The 21,835-nt window shown below is 32.6% G+C and overlaps 1 protein-coding gene and 1 long non-coding RNA gene across 2 annotated transcripts in view; one reads left to right on the top strand and one right to left on the bottom strand.

The window, feature by feature from the left end:
- Window positions 1-12,850, bottom strand: part of LOC134707359 (uncharacterized) — a 37,065-nt gene extending 24,215 nt beyond the window's left edge. Inside the window, exon 1 of the long non-coding RNA XR_010105702.1 lies at window positions 12,776-12,850. This is a non-coding gene — a long non-coding RNA (uncharacterized LOC134707359). The remainder of the gene's footprint in view (window positions 1-12,775) is intronic.
- A 25-nt stretch (window positions 12,851-12,875) lies between these two features.
- Window positions 12,876-18,678, top strand: LOC134707357 (uncharacterized). Its single transcript, XM_063567060.1, has 3 exons — window positions 12,876-13,143; window positions 17,525-17,728; window positions 18,209-18,678. The coding sequence occupies exons 1-3, from the start codon at window positions 13,124-13,126 to the stop codon at window positions 18,435-18,437; spliced, it is 453 nt and encodes a 150-aa protein (XP_063423130.1). The 5' UTR covers window positions 12,876-13,123; the 3' UTR covers window positions 18,438-18,678.
- Window positions 18,679-21,835: the final 3,157 nt, after the last annotated feature.

Below are 21,835 nucleotides of genomic sequence, written 5' to 3'. Positions count from 1 at the left end.
AAGAGTAACTAGGCAAGTGCTTTTTTTATATTCAGATATAATGTCCGGTCACTCAATAACCAAGATTTCAACGAGTGATTTCAAAAAAGCAAATTCTAATCGGAGAGTCCTTTGTACAATGGCAAAATCAAAAGTTTAAACAAATCAAACGATTGGAAAACAACTGTCATATACATGAATTGGTACAGGCATTTGCTTATGTAGAAATCGGTGAATTGAACTTGGTTTCATGGCTATCAACGCACTGGACATTACACCAAGGATACGACCGAAACAAAAATGTCTGCTTTATATCTTGATCTTTTCTTGAATAAAATCAACGACAAACTGGACGATTCGAGTTTATAATACATAATGATTTAAAACTTCAAATGTATTCTCTAATGCTACTAACAAGAAAACGGAATTAAAGTTGCATTGTTCTGATATATCATACATCATTTATTGAAAAAGGCATCATTGCATATACAAAATGTTATGGAATTACTGCAGCAAACAATATTGGAAAAAAATATTGTCCAATAAGGTTTGATATGGATATAACATTACAAGAGTATAAACATTAAAATTCAATACGGTTTTATAATCTTCCAGATGTTTATAGTCTGTATTATCCTAAACACCTCTTTGATCACTGTTACGTAAAATGAATGAATATAACACTTTAAGAACTTATTAAAAATGTATGAACATTAATTTGGTATTGGCACCAAGTAATTTCAACAAAGATACAGAATAGTTTGTGTTATCTTCAGAGGAACGATACTCTTTATGCAATCAATTGGATAATTCTTTAAGCTATCATACTGTGAGTTGAGCTGTAGAAGAGGGTGAACTAAAAGAACTTAAAAAAAAAGGATCGAGAAGTTCCTTCTTCAATAGTAATAATCGTCGTGTTACTATAGTAAAGTGAAAATCTGTCGATGAACAGTTCTTCTATTTCCTAACCCTAGGACATTACCTGGCTAATTAACCTTAGGTAAATTAGAAAAGTAGAACTCCCAAACAATCACGAACAGTTTTTGACGAACAAAGGATAGACAAGATAGAACTTTACAGATCGAAACAATATACAATTGAAAAATACATTTAACGAACTTGATACAGAAACACAAAATTAAAGTAGCCCGAACAAAATAAAAAGTATTTGCCCGACTTTGATCCCAAACTCTCATAATAATCTCCATGTTAATCCTGTCTTTCTGAACGATCAGTCAATTTTGTTTATACATCTACAAATTAATGTAAATATATTGCACTTTGTAAATACAGCTGTTTTTTTTTAAACCATGCCTTTTTTGGAGAGATTTAGAACATTAATAAATAATTAATTTTGTTTACATACTGTTTACATCCCAGTTCTGATCTGTAGGTTGCATCTCATAGAGACATACCTATGTTGCCAGAAAATATACACGCGAATATTGTTTATATTGAAATCCATGGTAACCCTACAGTCGAGGTAGGGATAGTTTAGAAGTTACGTATTAGTTTAAAACCTTAGAAGTTCGGAGCATATAAACGTTGAAAATATGCCACACAGCCCTATATTTTGACCTTTGAAAAAATTGTAGTGCATGTGAACTTTCCATTCCAGGATTTGAATTTGTTTTTAAAACTTCATAGTAAAAGTGGTACAGTTTTAGCCGTAAGGGAGTTCCTATGGGAAAATGCATTGTCAATATTTACAGAAATGCAACCTATATGTCTTTTGTCCTGTAGTGTTGATTAGATTTTTTCGTATTTATTTAAAAGAACCATTAATACTGTTATAACAACCTATTTATTGAAAAATTCAGCCCAGCATACAGATCAGTCTTGACAAACTTCCAACAACTATCAATTTGAAAATTAATACCTTCCCAAGTATAAAAAGTCAAATTGTATGTCAAAACTGGAAAAGGCCTCTTCTACAATTAAGTTGACCTCGATACAAATGAATCCGGACGTTGACGCGTTCGAAGCGATAATGAGGACAACATTTAGGATGACAATAATTTCGAATGCCTCTCTAGAACTTATTTGAGTATAATAAATATGTCGATGTGCATGTCAGTTTATTTATTCAATTATACAGTTGTTTTAAGTTTTAGATATTGTATAAAACGTTTGAAAAAACTGCTACATGCAAAACGCACAGACATGGTGCAATTTTATACGGATTATGATAAAAACAATGCTGAATATATTTTCGTGCATACACCTTTGCTTATTAATACCTTAAGCAATACTAAATAACTATAGGCCGGGTAAATTCAGTAAATAAATATACGTCATCAGGGACCGCCCATTTAGGGGAGAGCTTTCTGTATAACACTGAAGTTATATGGTCTTCTGATTGGCAGATACTGTTTGTAATAAATATTTTTTGGTAGATGGATCCAAACTAGAGTTGAAAAAAAATAAAAAATAAATGTTGAATGTACTAATTTTTTTCCCTTCAGGGTTGAAAGTAATGGGGGTCAGTATGGGAATTCAGTGCGAATCTACATTGTTTGTAAACAAGGCCATGTGAATGCCCAAAAATGCCGCATGACCCTATGTTTTTATTGTTGCAAAAGATAGGGCTACATTTGTACTTGGAGTTTCATGAATGATATATGAAAGATTTTAATTTCTAAAGGTAAATCAGGTATACATTTATTTCCACACATAGATTAGCATTAAAGTCAATGGGAGATTTTTTACTGAATTTACCCCTATAGGAAAATATGCACCTTTTCACTGTACTTGTCCAAGGCCACACAATAATCGCAAAACTCATTTCCTGTAAATGTTCATGTAAAGGAAGGATTTTGGAACCATTTAAAGCTGTTTTTTACACAAATTTCTATCTTTAACTGCGGCTATCCAGGATGCACTCAGTGTACAGTGAGAGAAGCATGAAGTATATTTTAAAAATCAGTTTTGTGTCCAGATTGAAAAAAACAATAGAAATTACACTTGAGAGTTATGATATCAATGAAAGGCATGAATATTATCCCCATTTACATCACATTTTACACATGTTTCTTCTCATAATGTATAAAATCATATGAAAAAAATGGATTACCTCCCTTTGACGGAGTGTTTTTTTTTTTTTAGCTGTGTTCCCCATGTTAAGTTGTAGAACAAGTGGTAAATAAGCACTTTTCTAGTATTTTAACACTCGAATAATCTGACCGCATGCAGGTATTCATTTATTTTTACATAACGCTTTGCGTTTCTTTATTTTAAGAATATACTAGACAAGTTTCATGATTACAGGTCCTTCATCTATGAAACAAGTGTTAAAATGTTTGTAATTGGATTTTTAAGTTAAATTATTGCTTTTAAATACTCTAAATTGTTACTTCAATCTCCCAAATATAAATTTTGGTCATATCTAATCTTATTTTTCATATTTTGCACTTTTTTCTACTTCAGTTCTAGCTGTCTAGTTTTGGCGAAGAACCCATCCTGATGTCCGGGTAACAGGAATTTCTGCAAAGTGATTGTCAATGACATTTTGTGAAATTTACAAGTAATTAAAACACAGATTTAGTATAATGAAACACAATTGTTGTTTTATTTGGTATGAAACTGCTTAAAAAAGCCTTTGGAAAGTCTTTTTGTGGTCTTTTCATGGTATTCAACCAAACACTTCCATATACGGAAAAAAACTAACTAAGAGTACACCAAGACTTTAGTTTCTAGATGTACTTGCAATACTACTCAAAGCAAACACAGAAAACAATTCATATTTATTAAACATAGTATTTTACACCATTCTTTTAAAAACAGTCAATGCCCAACTGTATATACCAAATATACATTGGCCGCAGTATGGACTGTAGTATAAATTTTGCTCTATCTTTACAAATTCAACATTTTTGAAGGTTGTATTGAAACTGGAACTTGAAAATTGGATACATTACATGTTTATTACAAAAAAAGATGGAAAAGAAGTAAAGAAGTCTCTTATACATTGAATTACTACGTGCCTTCAAATGTGCCCTAGAAATTAGAATAAACGCAATACCATACCATCGCGTTCGTTGTGCGTTTTGAAATAATCACTGTACAGTTCGTTGACAAAAACCATCACAAATCACTTTCTTGTCAAGGTTTTCGAGATGGTGTCGGCGACCCTTTTTCTATATTTTATTGTAAATGTTTATCTGTTAACTTAGTCAAAGAAGTTGAAGTTAAAATATCTGTCATACAACACCAACATTGTAATATTTAACCAGCGTACATCTGCTGGGAATGTTTTTATTGAAAATTGAGACTTTCAATGTTATTCCAGATGAAATGAACAGTTAATAAATATAGTCCAGAGGAAATAAAGTTTCAAAAAGTATAGTACAGTCATTAAGACTTTAATGACTTTTTCACAATTTGAGGCTCTTCCAAATGCGGATGTTGGTCCAAAAACTTAATTTGCCGTATGCCATAGATGGCATTCCAAGTGCTTTTTTTAAATTATTTTTTTTACATATAAAGCTTTATAGATGTGGTGTGATGGCCAGTGAGACCACTTTCCACCAAAGTTTAAATGAAGCGGGTGTATAAAGCCATTATTATAGTCCAATGTACAACATTTAACAATGAGGAAAACCAAAACCATACAGTGGGCTAAAAAAGACCCCGATGTAAAAAAAATATGAAAAATTAAAACGATAAAACTAACGGTTATTTAATTATCACTTATGAATTATGTATTAAAGAAGAAGAACAAAAATGACAGATCTATATAACCAATGTACTACAGGATCCTGACGTTGGACCGACACAAAAGTGCAGCGGGATTAAACATGTAAACCCCCAACCCTCTCCTTAACCTAGAGCACTGCAAATGGCTAAACTCAAAATGTCGGTACAAGGCACAAAAATCATAAACATAAAATATCGACAAAGGAGTAATTGTAGTAACTGATAGTTATTTCAAAGCGAATTACATCTAAGAAGTAAATCATGTATCTAAAGTGTTTTAAATCAGTTTATCCTACGCTTTTGAGTAAAGTGCCGTAATAAAACGCATGAACTTGTGTAATGCCAAATATAAACAGTATCGATAGTATGTACGGTATTATGAGTTATCATAAGTGTGCATATATTGTAATAATGCTAAAGGATGTTTTGATTTAAGAGGTACAGCAAAACTTTCTTTATTGTGGCCATTTTTTTTTATTTAGGAAAGAATTTGGTGAATGCGACTGGGAAATATACTATTAGATATGATCACTTTGGTTTTTTTCCGACCGGCAGTAAAAACTGATCGAAGTTGACCACCCGTTTAGTTGTGTGGGATGTAAAAGTACTCAGTCACGTTCAGTCCGAATGGGAATATAAAATCCAATGTCTCGTGTAAAGATAGTAGCACGCTAACTACACTGTACGAACCACTGCAAAAACTGTAAGAGAGGTCTATAAATATCCGGCTGAAAGGCAACATTTGTGTCCTCATTCAATATACATCATTTTATCCATAGGCAGTCCAAAAGGTAGTATGTGTTGCTACTTTGCGCTTATCCTGAACATGCATGACGTACATATTTGCAAGTGAACGTTAAGCAATTAACAATCAGCCATTACGTACGCGTGTCATAAACAAATAAAAGGGTCCATACATTGTTCAGTACCAACATGAAAGAAGAAACACAGCAAATGTCTAAGATTAGGTTGATGATTGATGCTTTGCTCAACCCATAATTTACCAATGACGCCAAGGGTAACTGGGGAATATAAATATAGTCCCTGTGGTCTTCTGCGAAATAAATCAAAATTTGAATGAAATGCATATGGGTATAGACTTTAAGGTGCTTATAATAACCAGAATGACCAGACCAATCATTTAGATTTTTGCACCACAGTAGAACGACTGTAATGTTCGAGGAATTTACGCATATTAATCTTTATACCTTAAAAATTAAACAAACACAAAAACATAATTGAAGAAAGCAAACTAGTTAATATTAAGAAATATCTCTTCGTCTTTATATCTATCTTCCCGTTAAAGTAACTGTATTATTAGTGATGGCTATCAGTTACATGTTCATTATATACACATATCAGACTTAATATATCTCTATGGTAATCTATGACCCCCTATAGGACCCGCCTCTGAGATTCAGGTCAAAATGCTTAACCTATAATCCATTGATTGTTTTTAGTTGAAACATATTTATTTATAGTGGATTGGGAAACAAGTTTTGCAACTTATATTAATCCCTTTCCACTTTGCGGGTGCGAGTGCTGCCTTGTAGCGGCATTCGCCTACTCTTTTTCGAAATCTACAAGGGTGTCTTTAACGTGCAAGAGATGCGGCTCTCTCTTAACACGGGTCAGCCATTTATCGTCCCTTTCCGACGAACTATCATCGTTTCCTCAAGACCATACTCGCAGATGGTGTCAAGGGAGAGCCGAAAATTGAGTTCCTGAAATTTCATCCCAAACGGGAATCGAACCAGGAACCTTTGTGTTAGTAGTCCGATGCACTAACCACTACACCACGGCTCTCTATATTGATTGTTTTTGATTGCTTTCTATATAACAAAGAAGATGTGGCATTGAAACAGCTCTTCCAAAGAGACCAAACGAAACAAAAATGAACAACTATAGGTCACCGTACGGCCTTTAACAACGAACAAAGCCCACACCGCAATAAAACACACCGAAATGACAAATGTAGTACAATTCATACGAGAAAACAAGCGGCCAAATTTATGCACAAAATAGTGAACAAAAAAAGTATATATAACTACTGAGTTACACACTCCTGGCTTTAGATAGGCACATACATATTATGGCGGGATTAAACATGTTAACGGGCACCCTACCCACCACCTAACCGTACATTTACTGTCGTATGGTAAACATTTTTTTAAATGCTATCAAATTAGAAATCGGACGTATGTATCTGTATGCTTAGCCATAGTTGCATCTGTCGAGTTATTGTATTTTCCTACCAATTCACACTATCGTATACATGAGGATTTTTTTACATGTAAAAATTTCCTCCAAGAGTTTTTTTTTACATTACAACGGATATTATGGGTTGCTGTCTGCATGTTATGGTGGTAAATTTTATATTTTCAAACATGCATATTGGTTATAATCATATCAAAGCATAATATAATACACGCAAAATTCATTGACAAACGCAATATTGTGTCAACGAAGCGTACAATATAAAAAGGTGTAAATTTGTTTGTCTGTTCGTCTTTTTCGTTTTTTTTTCATTTTTACCCATGGCGTTGTCAGTTTGTTTTACATTTATGAGTTTGACTGTCCCTTTGGTATCTTTCGTCCCTCTTTTATCAATTCACTGATTATCGGATATTACACGTACTTCTTTTTTGGAACTAAAAGAATTCATTGACAATTTGTTGAATTTATTCCTCGAATTTCTGACAGGATGGCTGATTATGATGTGGATGGCTGTTTAACATCCAGCGGAAAATAAAATGCATATTGAGAACGAGATCTTGTTAATGTTATAGGAATATTAATACTGCTTTGAACAAGACTGACACACTGAGCCGGATGTTTAACGTGCTTGTTCACAAGATAATCATCCACTGGAAGACATTAAACCTACACGGGCGCATTTTCCCTACTCCAATCTAATCTAACTTTGTAATCCTGCGTGCTAAGCGGAGAAGCATAAAATACCTAATTTAAAGTTTTGGTTTGACACGTCCGGGGTTCGGACCCCCGATCTCTAGTTCGAGGCGAACATGCTACAAAGAGACAAGTGATGCAGTTCGAACAGGATGGATTTGTAGTTCTTACAGTTATTGTATATTTTGTATCATTTAAACACAGCAATAAATATTATTGTTAGATGAATTAAAAAAACAGTCTACTTTACTTGCTTATTACAATATCCAAACATTTGTCATTGTATAATTAAAACAGACGCTTTGAACGCTACGCTGTACACCGAAGCGGTCACGTGGTACACTGCAGAAAACTATTGTTCAAGGGAAGGAAGCAATCTGGTAAACCTTACTCAACCAATCAGCTTGCATTTCAGTTTCGTTAAAACGCCATGGCTATCATCGGGGTAAGAAAAAGTAGACTCAACACATTTTGTCATATTTTTTCTTGTAGAAAGATTGTAAAAGAACAAGTTTTCGAACCTTAAAAGTGTTTATAATTATGAAAAGAACATGAGTTAGTTTGACCTGTGTGTCTATCAATCACATATAGCTTCCATTATTGTCTTATTCAATCAAAACATTTAATTACCTATGATGCTGCGGATAAAGTTATGTTAATATGTTACACTTATGCAAAATATAGGAAAATGAACCATAATTTTAAATGAAAGTTTACTGACTAAAGTTGCTCGGAAGGGTAAGCATTTTCTGTTAAACAGATGACAACTGTCGTATTTAATACTTGAATGTCTAGTTCAAATATGTTTTCTTATCTTTGGTTGGGTTGTTGTCTCTTTAACATATTCGGAATTAAAAGTTGTTGCAGATGTACACACAAGTGATATCATGTGTGATGATATAGAAGCTAATGGTGAGGATTGTAAGGGAGATGACGTTAATGGAAATGGTAATGGTAATGGAGATGGAGCAATTTGTGATGGTAATGGTAATGGAGATGAAGATGATGAGGATGAATATGCAGACGCTGATGAAGCCATGGCAGATGATGTAACAGAGACCGTTGATAACGCGTCCGAAAATGGTGAAAAGACAGATCGCGACTGTTAAAAGTGAGCAGACAAAGATCGCGACCACAGGTATTTGGGGAAATAAAATGCATATTGAGAACGAGATCTTGTTAATGTTATAGGAATATTAATACTGCTTTGAACAAGACTGACACACTGAGCCGGATGTTTAACGTGCTTGTTCACAAGATAATCATCCACTGGAAGACATTAAACCTACACGGGCGCATTTTCCCTACTCCAATCTAATCTAACTTTGTAATCCTGCGTGCTAAGCGGAGAAGCATAAAATACCTAATTTAAAGTTTTGGTTTGACACGTCCGGGGTTCGGACCCCCGATCTCTAGTTCGAGGCGAACATGCTACAAAGAGACAAGTGATGCAGTTCGAACAGGATGGATTTGTAGTTCTTACAGTTATTGTATATTTTGTATCATTTAAACACAGCAATAAATATTATTGTTAGATGAATTAAAAAAACAGTCTACTTTACTTGCTTATTACAATATCCAAACATTTGTCATTGTATAATTAAAACAGACGCTTTGAACGCTACGCTGTACACCGAAGCGGTCACGTGGTACACTGCAGAAAACTATTGTTCAAGGGAAGGAAGCAATCTGGTAAACCTTACTCAACCAATCAGCTTGCATTTCAGTTTCGTTAAAACGCCATGGCTATCATCGGGGTAAGAAAAGTAGACTCAACACATTTTGTCATATTTTTTCTTGTAGAAAGATTGTAAAAGAACAAGTTTTCGAACCTTAAAAGTGTTTATAATTATGAAAAGAACATGAGTTAGTTTGACCTGTGTGTCTATCAATCACATATAGCTTCCATTATTGTCTTATTCAATCAAAACATTTAATTACCTATGATGCTGCGGATAAAGTTATGTTAATATGTTACACTTATGCAAAATATAGGAAAATGAACCATAATTTTAAATGAAAGTTTACTGACTAAAGTTGCCCGGAAGGGTAAGCATTTTCTGTTAAACAGATGACAACTGTCGTATTTAATACTTGAATGTCTAGTTCAAATATGTTTTCTTATCTTTGGTTGGGTTGTTGTCTCTTTAACATATTCGGAATTTTCCCATTTCCATTCTCAATGCTACATTCCTTTATAACACAGATATAAATAAATATGTGTTAAGAGCAACCATAATAGGGAGCGCAACCCCTAGGATATCGTAACAACTGGATTATATTCCAAATATAGTTGCTGCTGGGATAATATAATGTTGCTACATGTACATAAAAAAGGAAATTTTCTATAGTTTACAGATGTTCAATCTCATAGAACAATTGACAAAGTCATATAAATTGAATTATGCAGTAAACAAAATAATATTTATATAAGGGAAAACGCATATAAATAAAACTCGCTTCCTTATCTTCTATCTTGAAAAGCTCTTGTATGAAATGCTTCATACGAATCGGAAACAAATCGTCGAAAAAGGAAGTTCACTGTGTTCTCATCCACAAAAAATATTGGTCGATTGATTGTTGGTTGCTTTAAAACGTCTATTGGCAAATATTTCATGAGTGTTAAGGACGAAAACAAATTTACAATAAATACACTATGGAGGTCCTGTAATAGATGCTGTCGGGAAATTTTGACTTCCACGGGAAAATGAGGCTATATTGGTTATAAACGTACATTTCCCCCATGCAACATGCCACCGACGGACCTCTTGCCGAGGATTTGCATGGTTTTTCTGACCGGACGTGTGTGCGTACTTGTGCATCCTGCACAGCCAAATAGACACCGCACTTGGGAAAAGTTTTTTTTTACTTCCGGTCGAAATAAGACCAAATCATATTACTCTTCCTAATTTCTCTTGTCGGTATGAGAAAATGTGGGACGCTTGGTAATGAAACAAAATTCAATCACAGATCAAATGACGCAAAAGTTATCAACAATTGGTCAACGTATGGCCTTTAATAGTGAACAAAACCGCTTAGCAAGTTATACCATGCTTCGACATGACAAAATTAATGTAATACAATTGAAATGAGAAACCATCAGCCTATATAGCTATTTTATATTGCAAAATACGTCTAGTAAGCGCAAAACAGTGCTGTACATGTAAATAAATAAATAGAGTATCTATATGGTTTGGAGAACTTTTTGTCATTCACAATGGTGCTTGTAAACAATGTATGATGTGTTCAATAAAAATTAGATGATAAGGTCCAACTATTCTTCTTATTTGACTATAATAACATATTCAAACGAGAGGCGAAAAATACCAAAGGAATATTCAAAATCGATAATTCAAAAACAAAATGATACATGCCATGGCAAACATAGATCAGCGACCAAAAGATAACCATCAGTTAAACATGCAAAACAAAGTAAAACACTGACAAATAAGACCAAACAACACGGTTTCAATGAAAAAAATTATTAACATGCATTGGTGTATGATAAAAAAAGGCAAACATTGTAATATTGGCCTAGATAGTAAATACATGTACTCCAAGTTATATCAGGAATCCTTTTATATATTATAATAGACCTCCTGAATTCATGCTTATTTCACTTCTTTTCTTGTTTTACTATTATTTTAAACGTGTTTGCTTTTATTTATAATATTTTTTTAACCTATGTTATAGCTACGAAAAGTGGGTTTCAAGTACAAGTTTATGGACAGTAAATGCTGTGTTTGAAAGTATCATATCTTTATATTAATAAAATACAATAGTATTATTGTAAAATGCATTCTTTTATAATAAGACACAACTAATTTCTGAAATGCACGCTTCACTCACCGTTCAAATATACCCTGAGATAGAGTCAAACTGTCGCAATAGAGAATACGACAATTGGTACAGACGACCAATCTGGATTCTAAAGATCTAAAATCGATCACGGCCCGCTTGGTTAGTACCTATCTCCGCTGTACCGATGATACACGGTGGATCTAAGAGCGCTTCATGTTTGCTGGTTAATTGAGATGCAGACCCATAGTATTGTTTGGTCGAGCCATTAACTTTTCTGATTATCGTTTTTATTTTTGTCATTTTGAGATTTAGAGTCAATAAAAACATTTGTTAGTCCCCGGTATTTTTTTATTCTCAAACTCTTTTACATGAAGTGATTTAGAGATTGACTTGTATTCCAACTACAGGGAACAATTCAGTGTACCATCATAGGCAACGTAACAGTGATGTTATTTTGCCAGATACATGTTTTCTTCTTTCTGAATTGTTATGATTAAAATGAAACGCCCAAGTATGATCATATGTCAAAGAGACGATTTGAACTACCTTCTTTTTTTATTGTGATGTTTTTGTATGAAATAAAGTAAAAATGGTACAATAAAAACATGGGATGGATTTAAAACTGGACCAAATATTTTTTTCTGAAGAAATGAGCGTTTCCATAAGTTTGTCCCAATAAGGAAATGTTTTCAGTAAGATTCTTTGGTTGAGTCTAATTTTCGATGGTCAACTTTTAGTTTACATATGCACGTTTGTAAATCTTTAAGAAAACCTTGGCATTAAAATACATTAATTTTGTTTACTGCATTATCATGTCACATTCAGTATCAGTCATTTATAAAATGTTAAAGGTTAGAAAAAGGGACTGGAATTTCCGTTATATCGCAGAGGATGTAAAAGCTGGGTGGTTTTATCCCTTCCCTGCTACCACTTTGAGACTACTAAGATGTAGTAGTAGTCTCAGTTCCACTGCCTTTTAAAAAAAACCAATTATTTATAAAGGATATAATTAAAGCTTTATAAGAAGAACAACTTAATAAAAGGTCGAATACATATCACAATCAGGCAGTGTTTTCTTTTGGAATACCTGCCGTTCACGCCTCAATCATTTTAAACTCAACAAAAAGCATCTTGCTGCAGCTGTCTTGCCGTTGAACAATTGACTAAACAGTCAAGTGACAATCGGATTACACAATCAAATACATGAACAGCCAAAAATTGAAAATAAAATTGTCAGATTGAGGATTTATTTAGAACGATTTTGAATACATCATTACATATACATGAGAGTTATGTATTTATTAAATTATTTTTGTAAATTTTCTTAGTTATTTGTATATTTTGAATGAAATATAAACGATTTATTACGTAAGATATTTCCCAATATTACCTAATATAGTCATCCATAACTTATGTTGTTAAGCGACAAACAAATGGAGAATTTATCGATCTTTTGACGTTTTCAGTGATACCTATGACTCAAGGTAGTAGTAGTACATTTATTAATCATGTGTGCTTTGATGCGCGGACTATATTTTGGACCTGTCGTGTGCTACTGTTTAAAGTGCCCATGCGCATCATTTATAGTAGCATATAAATGACTGGTTTCCTACGGCATTTATACTAATTCAACTATTAACCTTTTCATTTTTCATCAAATGTTACCTGGATTATACATGTGAAAGTTGTCATCATTTTTTACAACGCACATAATATACTTTATTAGAAAAATAACATCATGGCGGGAAGAAAACTGCCGTAAGTACCTGGAAAGTTTTATTCATTAATTTTATTTTTTATCCCAATATAGGTGATCGAGAAGCGTATTACTAAATTGTGTATACGTCATCACATTTTAAGCTCTTTTTCTAATTATCTAAATAGTTATGTTATGACAGCATCGTTTGACGGACAAGGTGTTGAGCCGTAGGTACTAACTTATGTACCAAAAACAAAACAATTTATACACCTTGATAAGTTTATTTAAGAAGATGACAGTAAATGTTGTTTTTATTTTCGCTAATAAGATTAGTATGTTCATTCGCGATACTATAACGGGACAGGTGACAAATAAAATTATCTAATCTACTAGCAGATGGAGAGGCCAGTTTAAGGGGTTTTTACTTGTTCATCAATAATGAATGAGAAAACTTGACACATTTGACACTTTCTATACACACGTCAAAGTAAATGTTTATTTTAATTCATACGATGCATTTATCAACTTTTATTCATTGGTGTTAAACAGTAAATCGTACGCATACACAGTGACACATACTTTACTATTCTGATATATTCTGTTTTATATTAATAAAACAATTAGACATTTAAGGTATTCAAACGTTATAACACACTACTGCATTGTTTTTTCAGTAATGTATACGACTACATATAATCAGAAACGACAAATATGAAGGTGAAATGCTTTTAAATTTTGTGACTTCCGTTATACTTCACTTATTCAAATCAATACTTGCATTCTTCATTAATTTTTAATCGTTTGTCAGTGTTTGTTATTTCCGTCAGATTAAATTTTGTTTTCACTTTATCACGAAAGTAAACTATTCATTAAAATACCGCCTATATAATGAAAGCTCATACCAAATAAGTCACATTGGTGTATAGGGTTTATTTGGGTAATCTCGGTTGTATGACGTAAACTCTACTTCGAATCATGACTATTTAGTAATACTGTATTATATATAAGAGAAAAACCTTTAATAGCTAAAAAGGAAGACATAAACTCTCACACAAAGGCATCATTACAAGGCAAATATAGGTCTTCAACAATAGTCGTTCGCTGGTACTGAAAATAAGCTCAAATTCTTAAACCTGTTAATATTTGTCAGAAATGTAAGGGTCAGGTGTAGAGACATAAAACGGTGGAATTTCTCTATAAAAACATGTTTGATGTCATATACATGTATATTCCGAATAATGTGTATTAAAAAATCTTGCAAACGATATTCTAAGTACACGTTGTCTCAATATTTCTGACATTCTTTAGCCGCTGAAAAAACCCCGAAAGAGTCTTCTTGAAACAATTTGCATACAGGTCAACTTACCCATGTTTGCCAGAAGTCTTATGCTTACCCTTCCGGAGCACAAGATCATCCCAATGTTTTGTGGGGTTCGTGTTGCTTATTCTTAAGTTTTCTGTGTTTTATCGTGTGTACTATTGTTTGTCTGTTTGTCATTTTCATTTTACGTCATGGCGTTGTCAGTTTATTTTCGATTAATGAGTTTGACTGTCCCTCTGGAATCTTTCGCCCCTCATTTTTAACAAATTAATTTACAGATAGGGTTTTGTATAAGCCTTATGTAATGCGTTACATTGTTGTCTATAGTTGTCCTCATTGCCATTTATCAAAGAAAGGATTTAAAGTGTACAATGCATAAGGGGAGATATTGTAGTAACAATGAACAAGAAGATCACCTTTGTATGTTTTATTTCCAGTAAAAAAAGAATAGGGAATGACTGCATGCATCTAATGTGTTAATCCATGTAAAATCTTATAACTATTTTTAATAACGTCAAAGAACATTTGTTACAAATGTACTTTAAATAAATCCCATTTAAGTTTTCAATTTGACGTAAAGGTCCCCACAATTAGTCTTTATTATTATAATCCTTGACATATCGTTAGATAATGATCACATCTCATTTATATAAGTAAAAAAATTAGAATAATGTAAACATTCTTAAGATTCCATATATCTCTAGTTACTTTAAACATGAGTTAATAACTTTGATACCTACAGCTTAAATTATTTAAAATACGCATATATTAAAATTACACTTTATACGTATCATATTATCATTATCTTAATATTTGTTGACATAAAACTTAGCTGTTGATACAACAAAATGTCTCATCGTGTCGTCCAGGATTCACTGGTATAACGATTTCATCTGTAAATAAAATAGGTGTCGTGTCTAGTGTAGTAAGCCATTTTTTTTTAAAAGGACGCCACATTTATATACTAGAAGACAGATATACAACCATTTGATGTGCTTCGACGCTATGTAGAAAACCTCACACTTAAATTAAATCATTGGAGTTTTAATACAACTAATTTTTCAGTTTTACCAAAGATGTATGCTCGATTGAGTGTTGGTGTTTAACGCTACTTTCTGTACTTCTAAAGCTATTTCATATAGACTCGTTTTCATCGCGAAGAAAGTAGAAGAGAGCCAACGACCTTCGTCATGAACACTTTCAGTCCTAGTCAAGATCCGAGGGAGAGGGGGGTTGGTTGAATCGAAAACGACTGTTATAAAGGGTATTCAAACTAACAACCTTGGTTATGACGGACAAGCTATCACTGCAGTTGAAATATTAAACCGCTCTGCCACTGAGGCCTCACAAAAATGATTGAAATGGATATATCTATTACTTTCATTTATTTATTCATCCCACCAGCTATTTATTAAACATTTAAATGATTAAACTGGTGATATTGATGTTCCCTATTAGTTAGAGTTTATTGACCGTGAATTAAAGTACAATGAGATCATTCGCCGTAAAGATTTGAATTTTCAACATAGTTAAGTTGGTATTTGATTTGACAATATTTTTTTATCAAACTTAATTTTAAAATGTTACATGTATGTCTTCTTATTCTGATACATGAATGAGATAGCTATTTCAAATATGTAAAAGGGAGTTTTATAATCAGTTGCAAACTGATTTATAAAACAGAAACTGTTCAATAAGGAATTGTTGGGATCTTAAGTTGAACTGTTGTCCGTGTAGACATCGTTAAAATATATATAGGGAAAGTTTATTATACCACTTAGCTCAATAAAACTAGTCTATAAATAATAGACTAGTCAATAAATAAAGTTAGTGTATTTTTTTTTCGAGATCGCTATAAATTATGATTTAAAACGGTAGACCACACTTGATTATTTGTTATCAGAATTGCAGATAATAAACTGGAAACGACCTTTCCCCTTTGACAGTAATAAAAAAGTAAAGACTTAACAGAATACCCTTGAAAGTTTTTTTAAGTATCTCGAAATCCAAATAACCCTAACAATTCTCGGGTAATGGTAAAATGTAAATCAAAAGTAATGGTTCCTTTGTAATTGAATAATACCATTGTACAAGACACATAATTTGCCTTTATGCATTAGATTTGTATTTCTGCGGTCAGTTGCCGTTGACTTTAATGTCCAAGCTAAGGAAATGTCATAGCGGTTATTCAGTAGTGATGTGTGGGAAAAGTTTTGTATTTAATTTCTGGAAAAACCAATAGCCATGAGGTGGACATAATGTTTCTCACATTTGGTGTAATTAGTTTACAATTTCTCACCACACAGTGACGATTAAAGGTGACACTACATTGAAAAATGTGTTTAAATGAGAGGGTTACGTGAATATTTATGACCAATAATAACTAGTTCGTTATTCACTACGATACATGTGAAATTAATTGAAAGGTGAAGTGTCAAGGTAGACTACATTCCTCTGTAAATACAAGAGATAAATAATGAAGCCACTGAAAAACAGGAAAAATAAGCAGTTGTAAAACTATCAATAGTTGTTGTTATCCTTCAGGTTGCAAGATAAATTCAAAGGTACTTTTTTATTGACCAAAACAACATATTACAAAGTGTTGTCATTGATCCTTATGTATGCAAATACAGAAAAGTGGTTCGGAAGCATCAAAATTAAAAACTTAATATTTTCATCATTAGATGAAATGCACATTTCTGAATAATATAATATCAATGCCACGATCTGCCTTAGAATTGAAGTTAAGCCAACATAACAGAATAGCTTGTCGATGTTCCAGTCCTAAAAATCGACAAAGCAGAATAGTTAATAAAAGATAAGATAATAGCACGAAGTTCATAGAAGAAAGACCAGATATTTCAACAGGACAAGCATCTCATGCAATGCATGATAATCATCTGCCTTGCCAATGCACAATTTGGAATAAGACAAAATCAGTCAAATGACAGATCTGTTCTCATATATTAAGATTCAAGACCAAGTCTTTTTTACTCAGCAGGGGCAAATTTTGAGCAAGGCGCACACCTCTATTCACGCAGTTCGTATAATGTGACCATGGATCAGAGCATGTATACTTATTTTAAACAATCAAAAAATGCTAAATGGTATATTTACAGGAAAGAAGCAGATACGGCATTTGACAAGTACACACAAAATTTTGTTCGCCGTCTTCACAAGCCACAAGCTCTGACGATGTTTGAAAAGGAATACAATCTCAGTGAAGAAGAAGCAAAACTAGTGTTCGACCTGTTTGACAAAGATTACAACGGAGAACTCAGTTATTGGGAGTATAAACAGTTTTACTTTACAGTCGGTGTAGAGTAAGTCATTAACATCTTAGTGTAGATATCAAATGTTCACGTATTTTAATGAGTTAATTACCGTAATAATGGTATATGTCTTTTACCATTCTCGTATTGTTTTGCTTCAGATGTATTAAGCTATCATGGTGCTTCCGCCACTGAGCCGAACACACAGTCATTGAAAATGACTAATTGTACGATACTATTTAACAAGATATAGAAAACCAAAAATTATAAACATCTTATTTATCGAACAAGATATAGAAATATTTTAAAGTGAAGATACATATGTAGAAACTACTAGAATTTGTAAAAAGCACCTATTCAGCAAATAGAAAATGTTTAGATAAAAAAGAGGCATGAAGAGTTATCATTGTTTTTTTTTAATGATTAGTATTCTGTTTAGGATATTGCCTATTGGACATTAATTTCCATCAATCCAAAAATATAGATTTTTCTCCTATGCAGTACTAATAGAAACTTTTATTTTCATTTCAGCATTAAAGATATTCTTGCAACATTCAAGGAAATCGAAAATGATGGAACAGGTCAGGTTGACATTGAAAAATTATGGGACAAATTAAAAGCCAGAAAAACTCCTTCTGGGAGAAATTTTGAAGAAACAGAACTTGAACAATTAATTAAGGCTTCAGCTGGAGATGAAAAACAAATAGACGTTATCAAATTTGTGAATTTAATTATTAGGATGAAGCAATTCCGAGGATAAGATATAAACAATTGCCCTAAAGTGTTCGCATTTTCAATGAATCGTGAGGATTAAGTTAAAATGATAGATCAAGTCCTAGCTAGGAGTTTTAGTAACACCGAATTTTAAAGATTTTACATGTTTGCACATACTACAAGTGTTAACCAAGAACTAAATATACATGTAGCAAGGACATATATGTTGATGACGTTTATAGCTAGTCCTTTTGTTTATATAGAAGTTTATAAAAACGTGCAAAGAACATAAAATTGAGAATGGAAATGGGGAATGTGTCAAAGAGACAACAACCCGACCAAAATAAAAAAAAAAAAAAAAAAAAAAAAAAAAAAAAAAAAAAAAAAAAAAAAAAACAACAGCAGAAGGTCACCAACAGGTCTTCAATGTAGCGAGAAATTCCCGCACCCGGAGGAGTCCTTCAGCTGGCCCCTAAACAAATATATACTAGTTCAGTGATAATGAACGCCATACTAATTTCCAAATTGTACATATTTACACGGAATACAACAAATATTTGTTATGATATTTCAGCTTGAACTGTTTCCACCTAATTCATCAATCTTGTTGACATATGCAATATGTAATACAAAGTTTACCTATTATACATCTTATCTGAATACGATTTTGAATATTTTGTCTTTCGCAGACTGTTTAAAAGTTGTATATTTTTGTTTTACTGTTATAGTTACCAAAGACATAAACAAGTTAAAATATAAAAAGATTTTATGTTTGTTATTGATGTATACATACTTTAACTTTTTATCCTGGTAAAGAACATTGTTTACCCAAGTTGCAAAATGTCGGTGTTGTTATCGAATTCATTCGTTGTTATGTTGCATTAAACGATATTCATACCTGCTCCACGGTTCAAAAATAAAAAAAAGATGATGGCCAATTAGTAAACAAATCATATGCGTGAGTCCAGTTCTTGTCGAGTTATTATTAAATCAATATAGTTAATAAAGGATTAATGAAGTCAACAGTAGTATATCGGTGTTAGAACGTTATAAATCGATAGAGAAAACAATCCGGGTTCCAAACCAAAACCGAAGGAAACACCTCATCTATAAGAGGAAAAACAAAGGAACAACAGGCACATCAAAGTGGAATAAAAACTTACGCCAAGTCATGTTTGTAATACTTCAAGTCATCAACCTAACATACATCTTTTTATGGAATCTGGTTTTGATTGCAGACATTTGGTAAATGTCCTGCGCAGCGATGGTGATCGTTTTTTTAATATGTGATGTTGAGCATACTATACAACCATTTCAATTTGGCTGTTTGTACATACGCCACATGAAAAGTAAAATCACACAAATACTGAACTCCGAGGAAAATTCCAAGAAGAAAGTCCCTAATCAAATTGCAAAATCGAAAGCTCAAACACATCAAACGAATGGATACCAATGTCATATTCCTGATTTGGTACATGCATAATCTTTAACTTGTGACTTTGATTACATTGGGGCTATGAAACCACAACGGCACTTTTTGAACTCAACACTTCCTAAACCGTCCACAAGACAACTTTCTACTTGGTAAATTGTTTAGCATTATTTGTATTTACTGTATCCTCCATTTGATTTAATAATGTTGACAATTCTTTGGACTACTCTAACACAGTGATGCTTTGCAAATGCAACTCTTCTGAGACCATTTGACAGAAAACTGTCATTCTTTGTAGGATGTCAATGACTATTATACTTTGGATTCATGTCGATATTTTCTGGTTAAGTTATGCGATTCTTACTGTGTTGCTATGTTAACTTAATGCTTTTTACTAACTATACTATTGTAGATAGACATTACCTGTTTCTAGCAAAAAATATCATCTTTGAAATATTTATCTCCCAATTTTCATAGTTATAGATATCTATTATATATAATAGAATATTTCTGGATTATTACAGAAAAAGAAATCGTCGACATATTTCGAGATTTTAAAGAAGAATTATAAAGAAGTAACAAATTGCAAATTTGAAAACCATAAAAAATCGAATATTGACAGCAGTCCTCCCACAAAACAATATGTCACTCACATCAGCATTTTCGTTAACGACATTTCCCAGCACGTGTCTATACATATATATCAATACGGTATCGAATTATTGAAACGATATTGCAAACAAACAAAATATTCAACATTTTCCCAAACAAAGAGTGACAACTCAAAGAATATATTGTTCTCTCCGCAGTTAAGAGATTTGATACCGTTCAGTAATGCAAAACAAACAGGTAAAGTTGATTTTAAGAAGCTCCTTTGTGTCAGAAGATTTCTTCAACAATATGCGCATAATAGGTTATAATTTAAGGGTAATATATTATCATTTGGGCGTGGATTATCGTTGGTTGTTTTAGGAGTACAAAACGCAGATGACAAAACACTTGAATATCAACAATACACTTTTTTATCCGAATGAAATTCCTAGCTTAAACCCCTTAAGGTCTTGCGATATAACATTTAGAATTTTCAGCAATGTTTTCAGTTTGACCTATAGATCAAACTCTCCTCATGTATTCCGGAAGAAAGGCAACAGTAGTATACTGAGTTCAAATGGCATACATCGGTTGAGAGAAAACAAATCCGGGTTACAAACTAAAACCGATTGAAACACATCAACTATAAGAGGAAAACAACAGAAACAATGAAGTGCAACAAAAACAAACGTCAATGCAACATGCATAGAAACAAACTATTGGATGTCAATTACCATAATCCTGACTTGGAATAGGACAATTTGTGAAATAAAAACTGGTAGCTTGAACGTGGCTTTGTGGATAGATTAACCTTGCGCTTTATGACAATGTTAAATATTCCGCGAAAATTACAACATTACATGACAGGATTACAATACAAATAAATGCAAGTATACTCCTAAATACACAAATAAATAATACAAAAGTACATTTGACATGTTAACTACAGAATACGTACGAGTACCAGTTATTCATCATTGACTTTTAAATTTTTAAATTTGAGATTTACTCCTGAAGGTGAAAGCTCTGGAAGCACCAACATTATAAACTGCTATATCAATTGTCATGCATTTACATGCAAGATTCAAACTAGAATCTAGAAATAAACAAAAATGTGATTTATAAAAGTTTATGACTGTCTTCTAAATCTTTACAGTAAACTTGTTAACTATGCTTCGAAGAAATAGAAAACACCAAAGGCTCGTTTAACCTGTTTGTTTCCTTAGAGTCATGAGGTGACTCGAACGAAGCAAGACAATCTTTAATGCACATTATGCAAGTTCATAAGAAATATCAGGCATATATATCGTTATCCAAAACTTAGAAGAAAGAAAAAAACTTCTTTGATCGCGAAAATCTTTATGTAAAATTGAACAAAATGCTTTATAATCTGACTTCAAATATACTGTATGATTGTTTTG

Source organism: Mytilus trossulus, chromosome 2 (assembly GCF_036588685.1).
Source record: "Mytilus trossulus isolate FHL-02 chromosome 2, PNRI_Mtr1.1.1.hap1, whole genome shotgun sequence".
Taxonomy (NCBI): Eukaryota; Metazoa; Mollusca; class Bivalvia; order Mytilida; family Mytilidae; genus Mytilus; species Mytilus trossulus.
The sequence above is the reverse complement of the archived record's forward strand: the minus strand, read 5'-3'. Positions and strand labels throughout refer to the sequence as shown.

What these genes read in the sequence shown, in the direction of transcription:
- LOC134707357 (XM_063567060.1), top strand. Translation starts at nt 13,124, where the DNA reads ATGGCGGGAAGAAAACTGCC. An exon ending in ATGGCGGGAAGAAAACTGCC is followed by an intron (nt 13,144 to 17,524) that starts GTAAGTACCTGG and finishes GTATATTTACAG; the next exon opens with GAAAGAAGCAGATACGGCAT. An exon ending in TACTTTACAGTCGGTGTAGA is followed by an intron (nt 17,729 to 18,208) that starts GTAAGTCATTAA and finishes TTTTCATTTCAG; the next exon opens with CATTAAAGATATTCTTGCAA.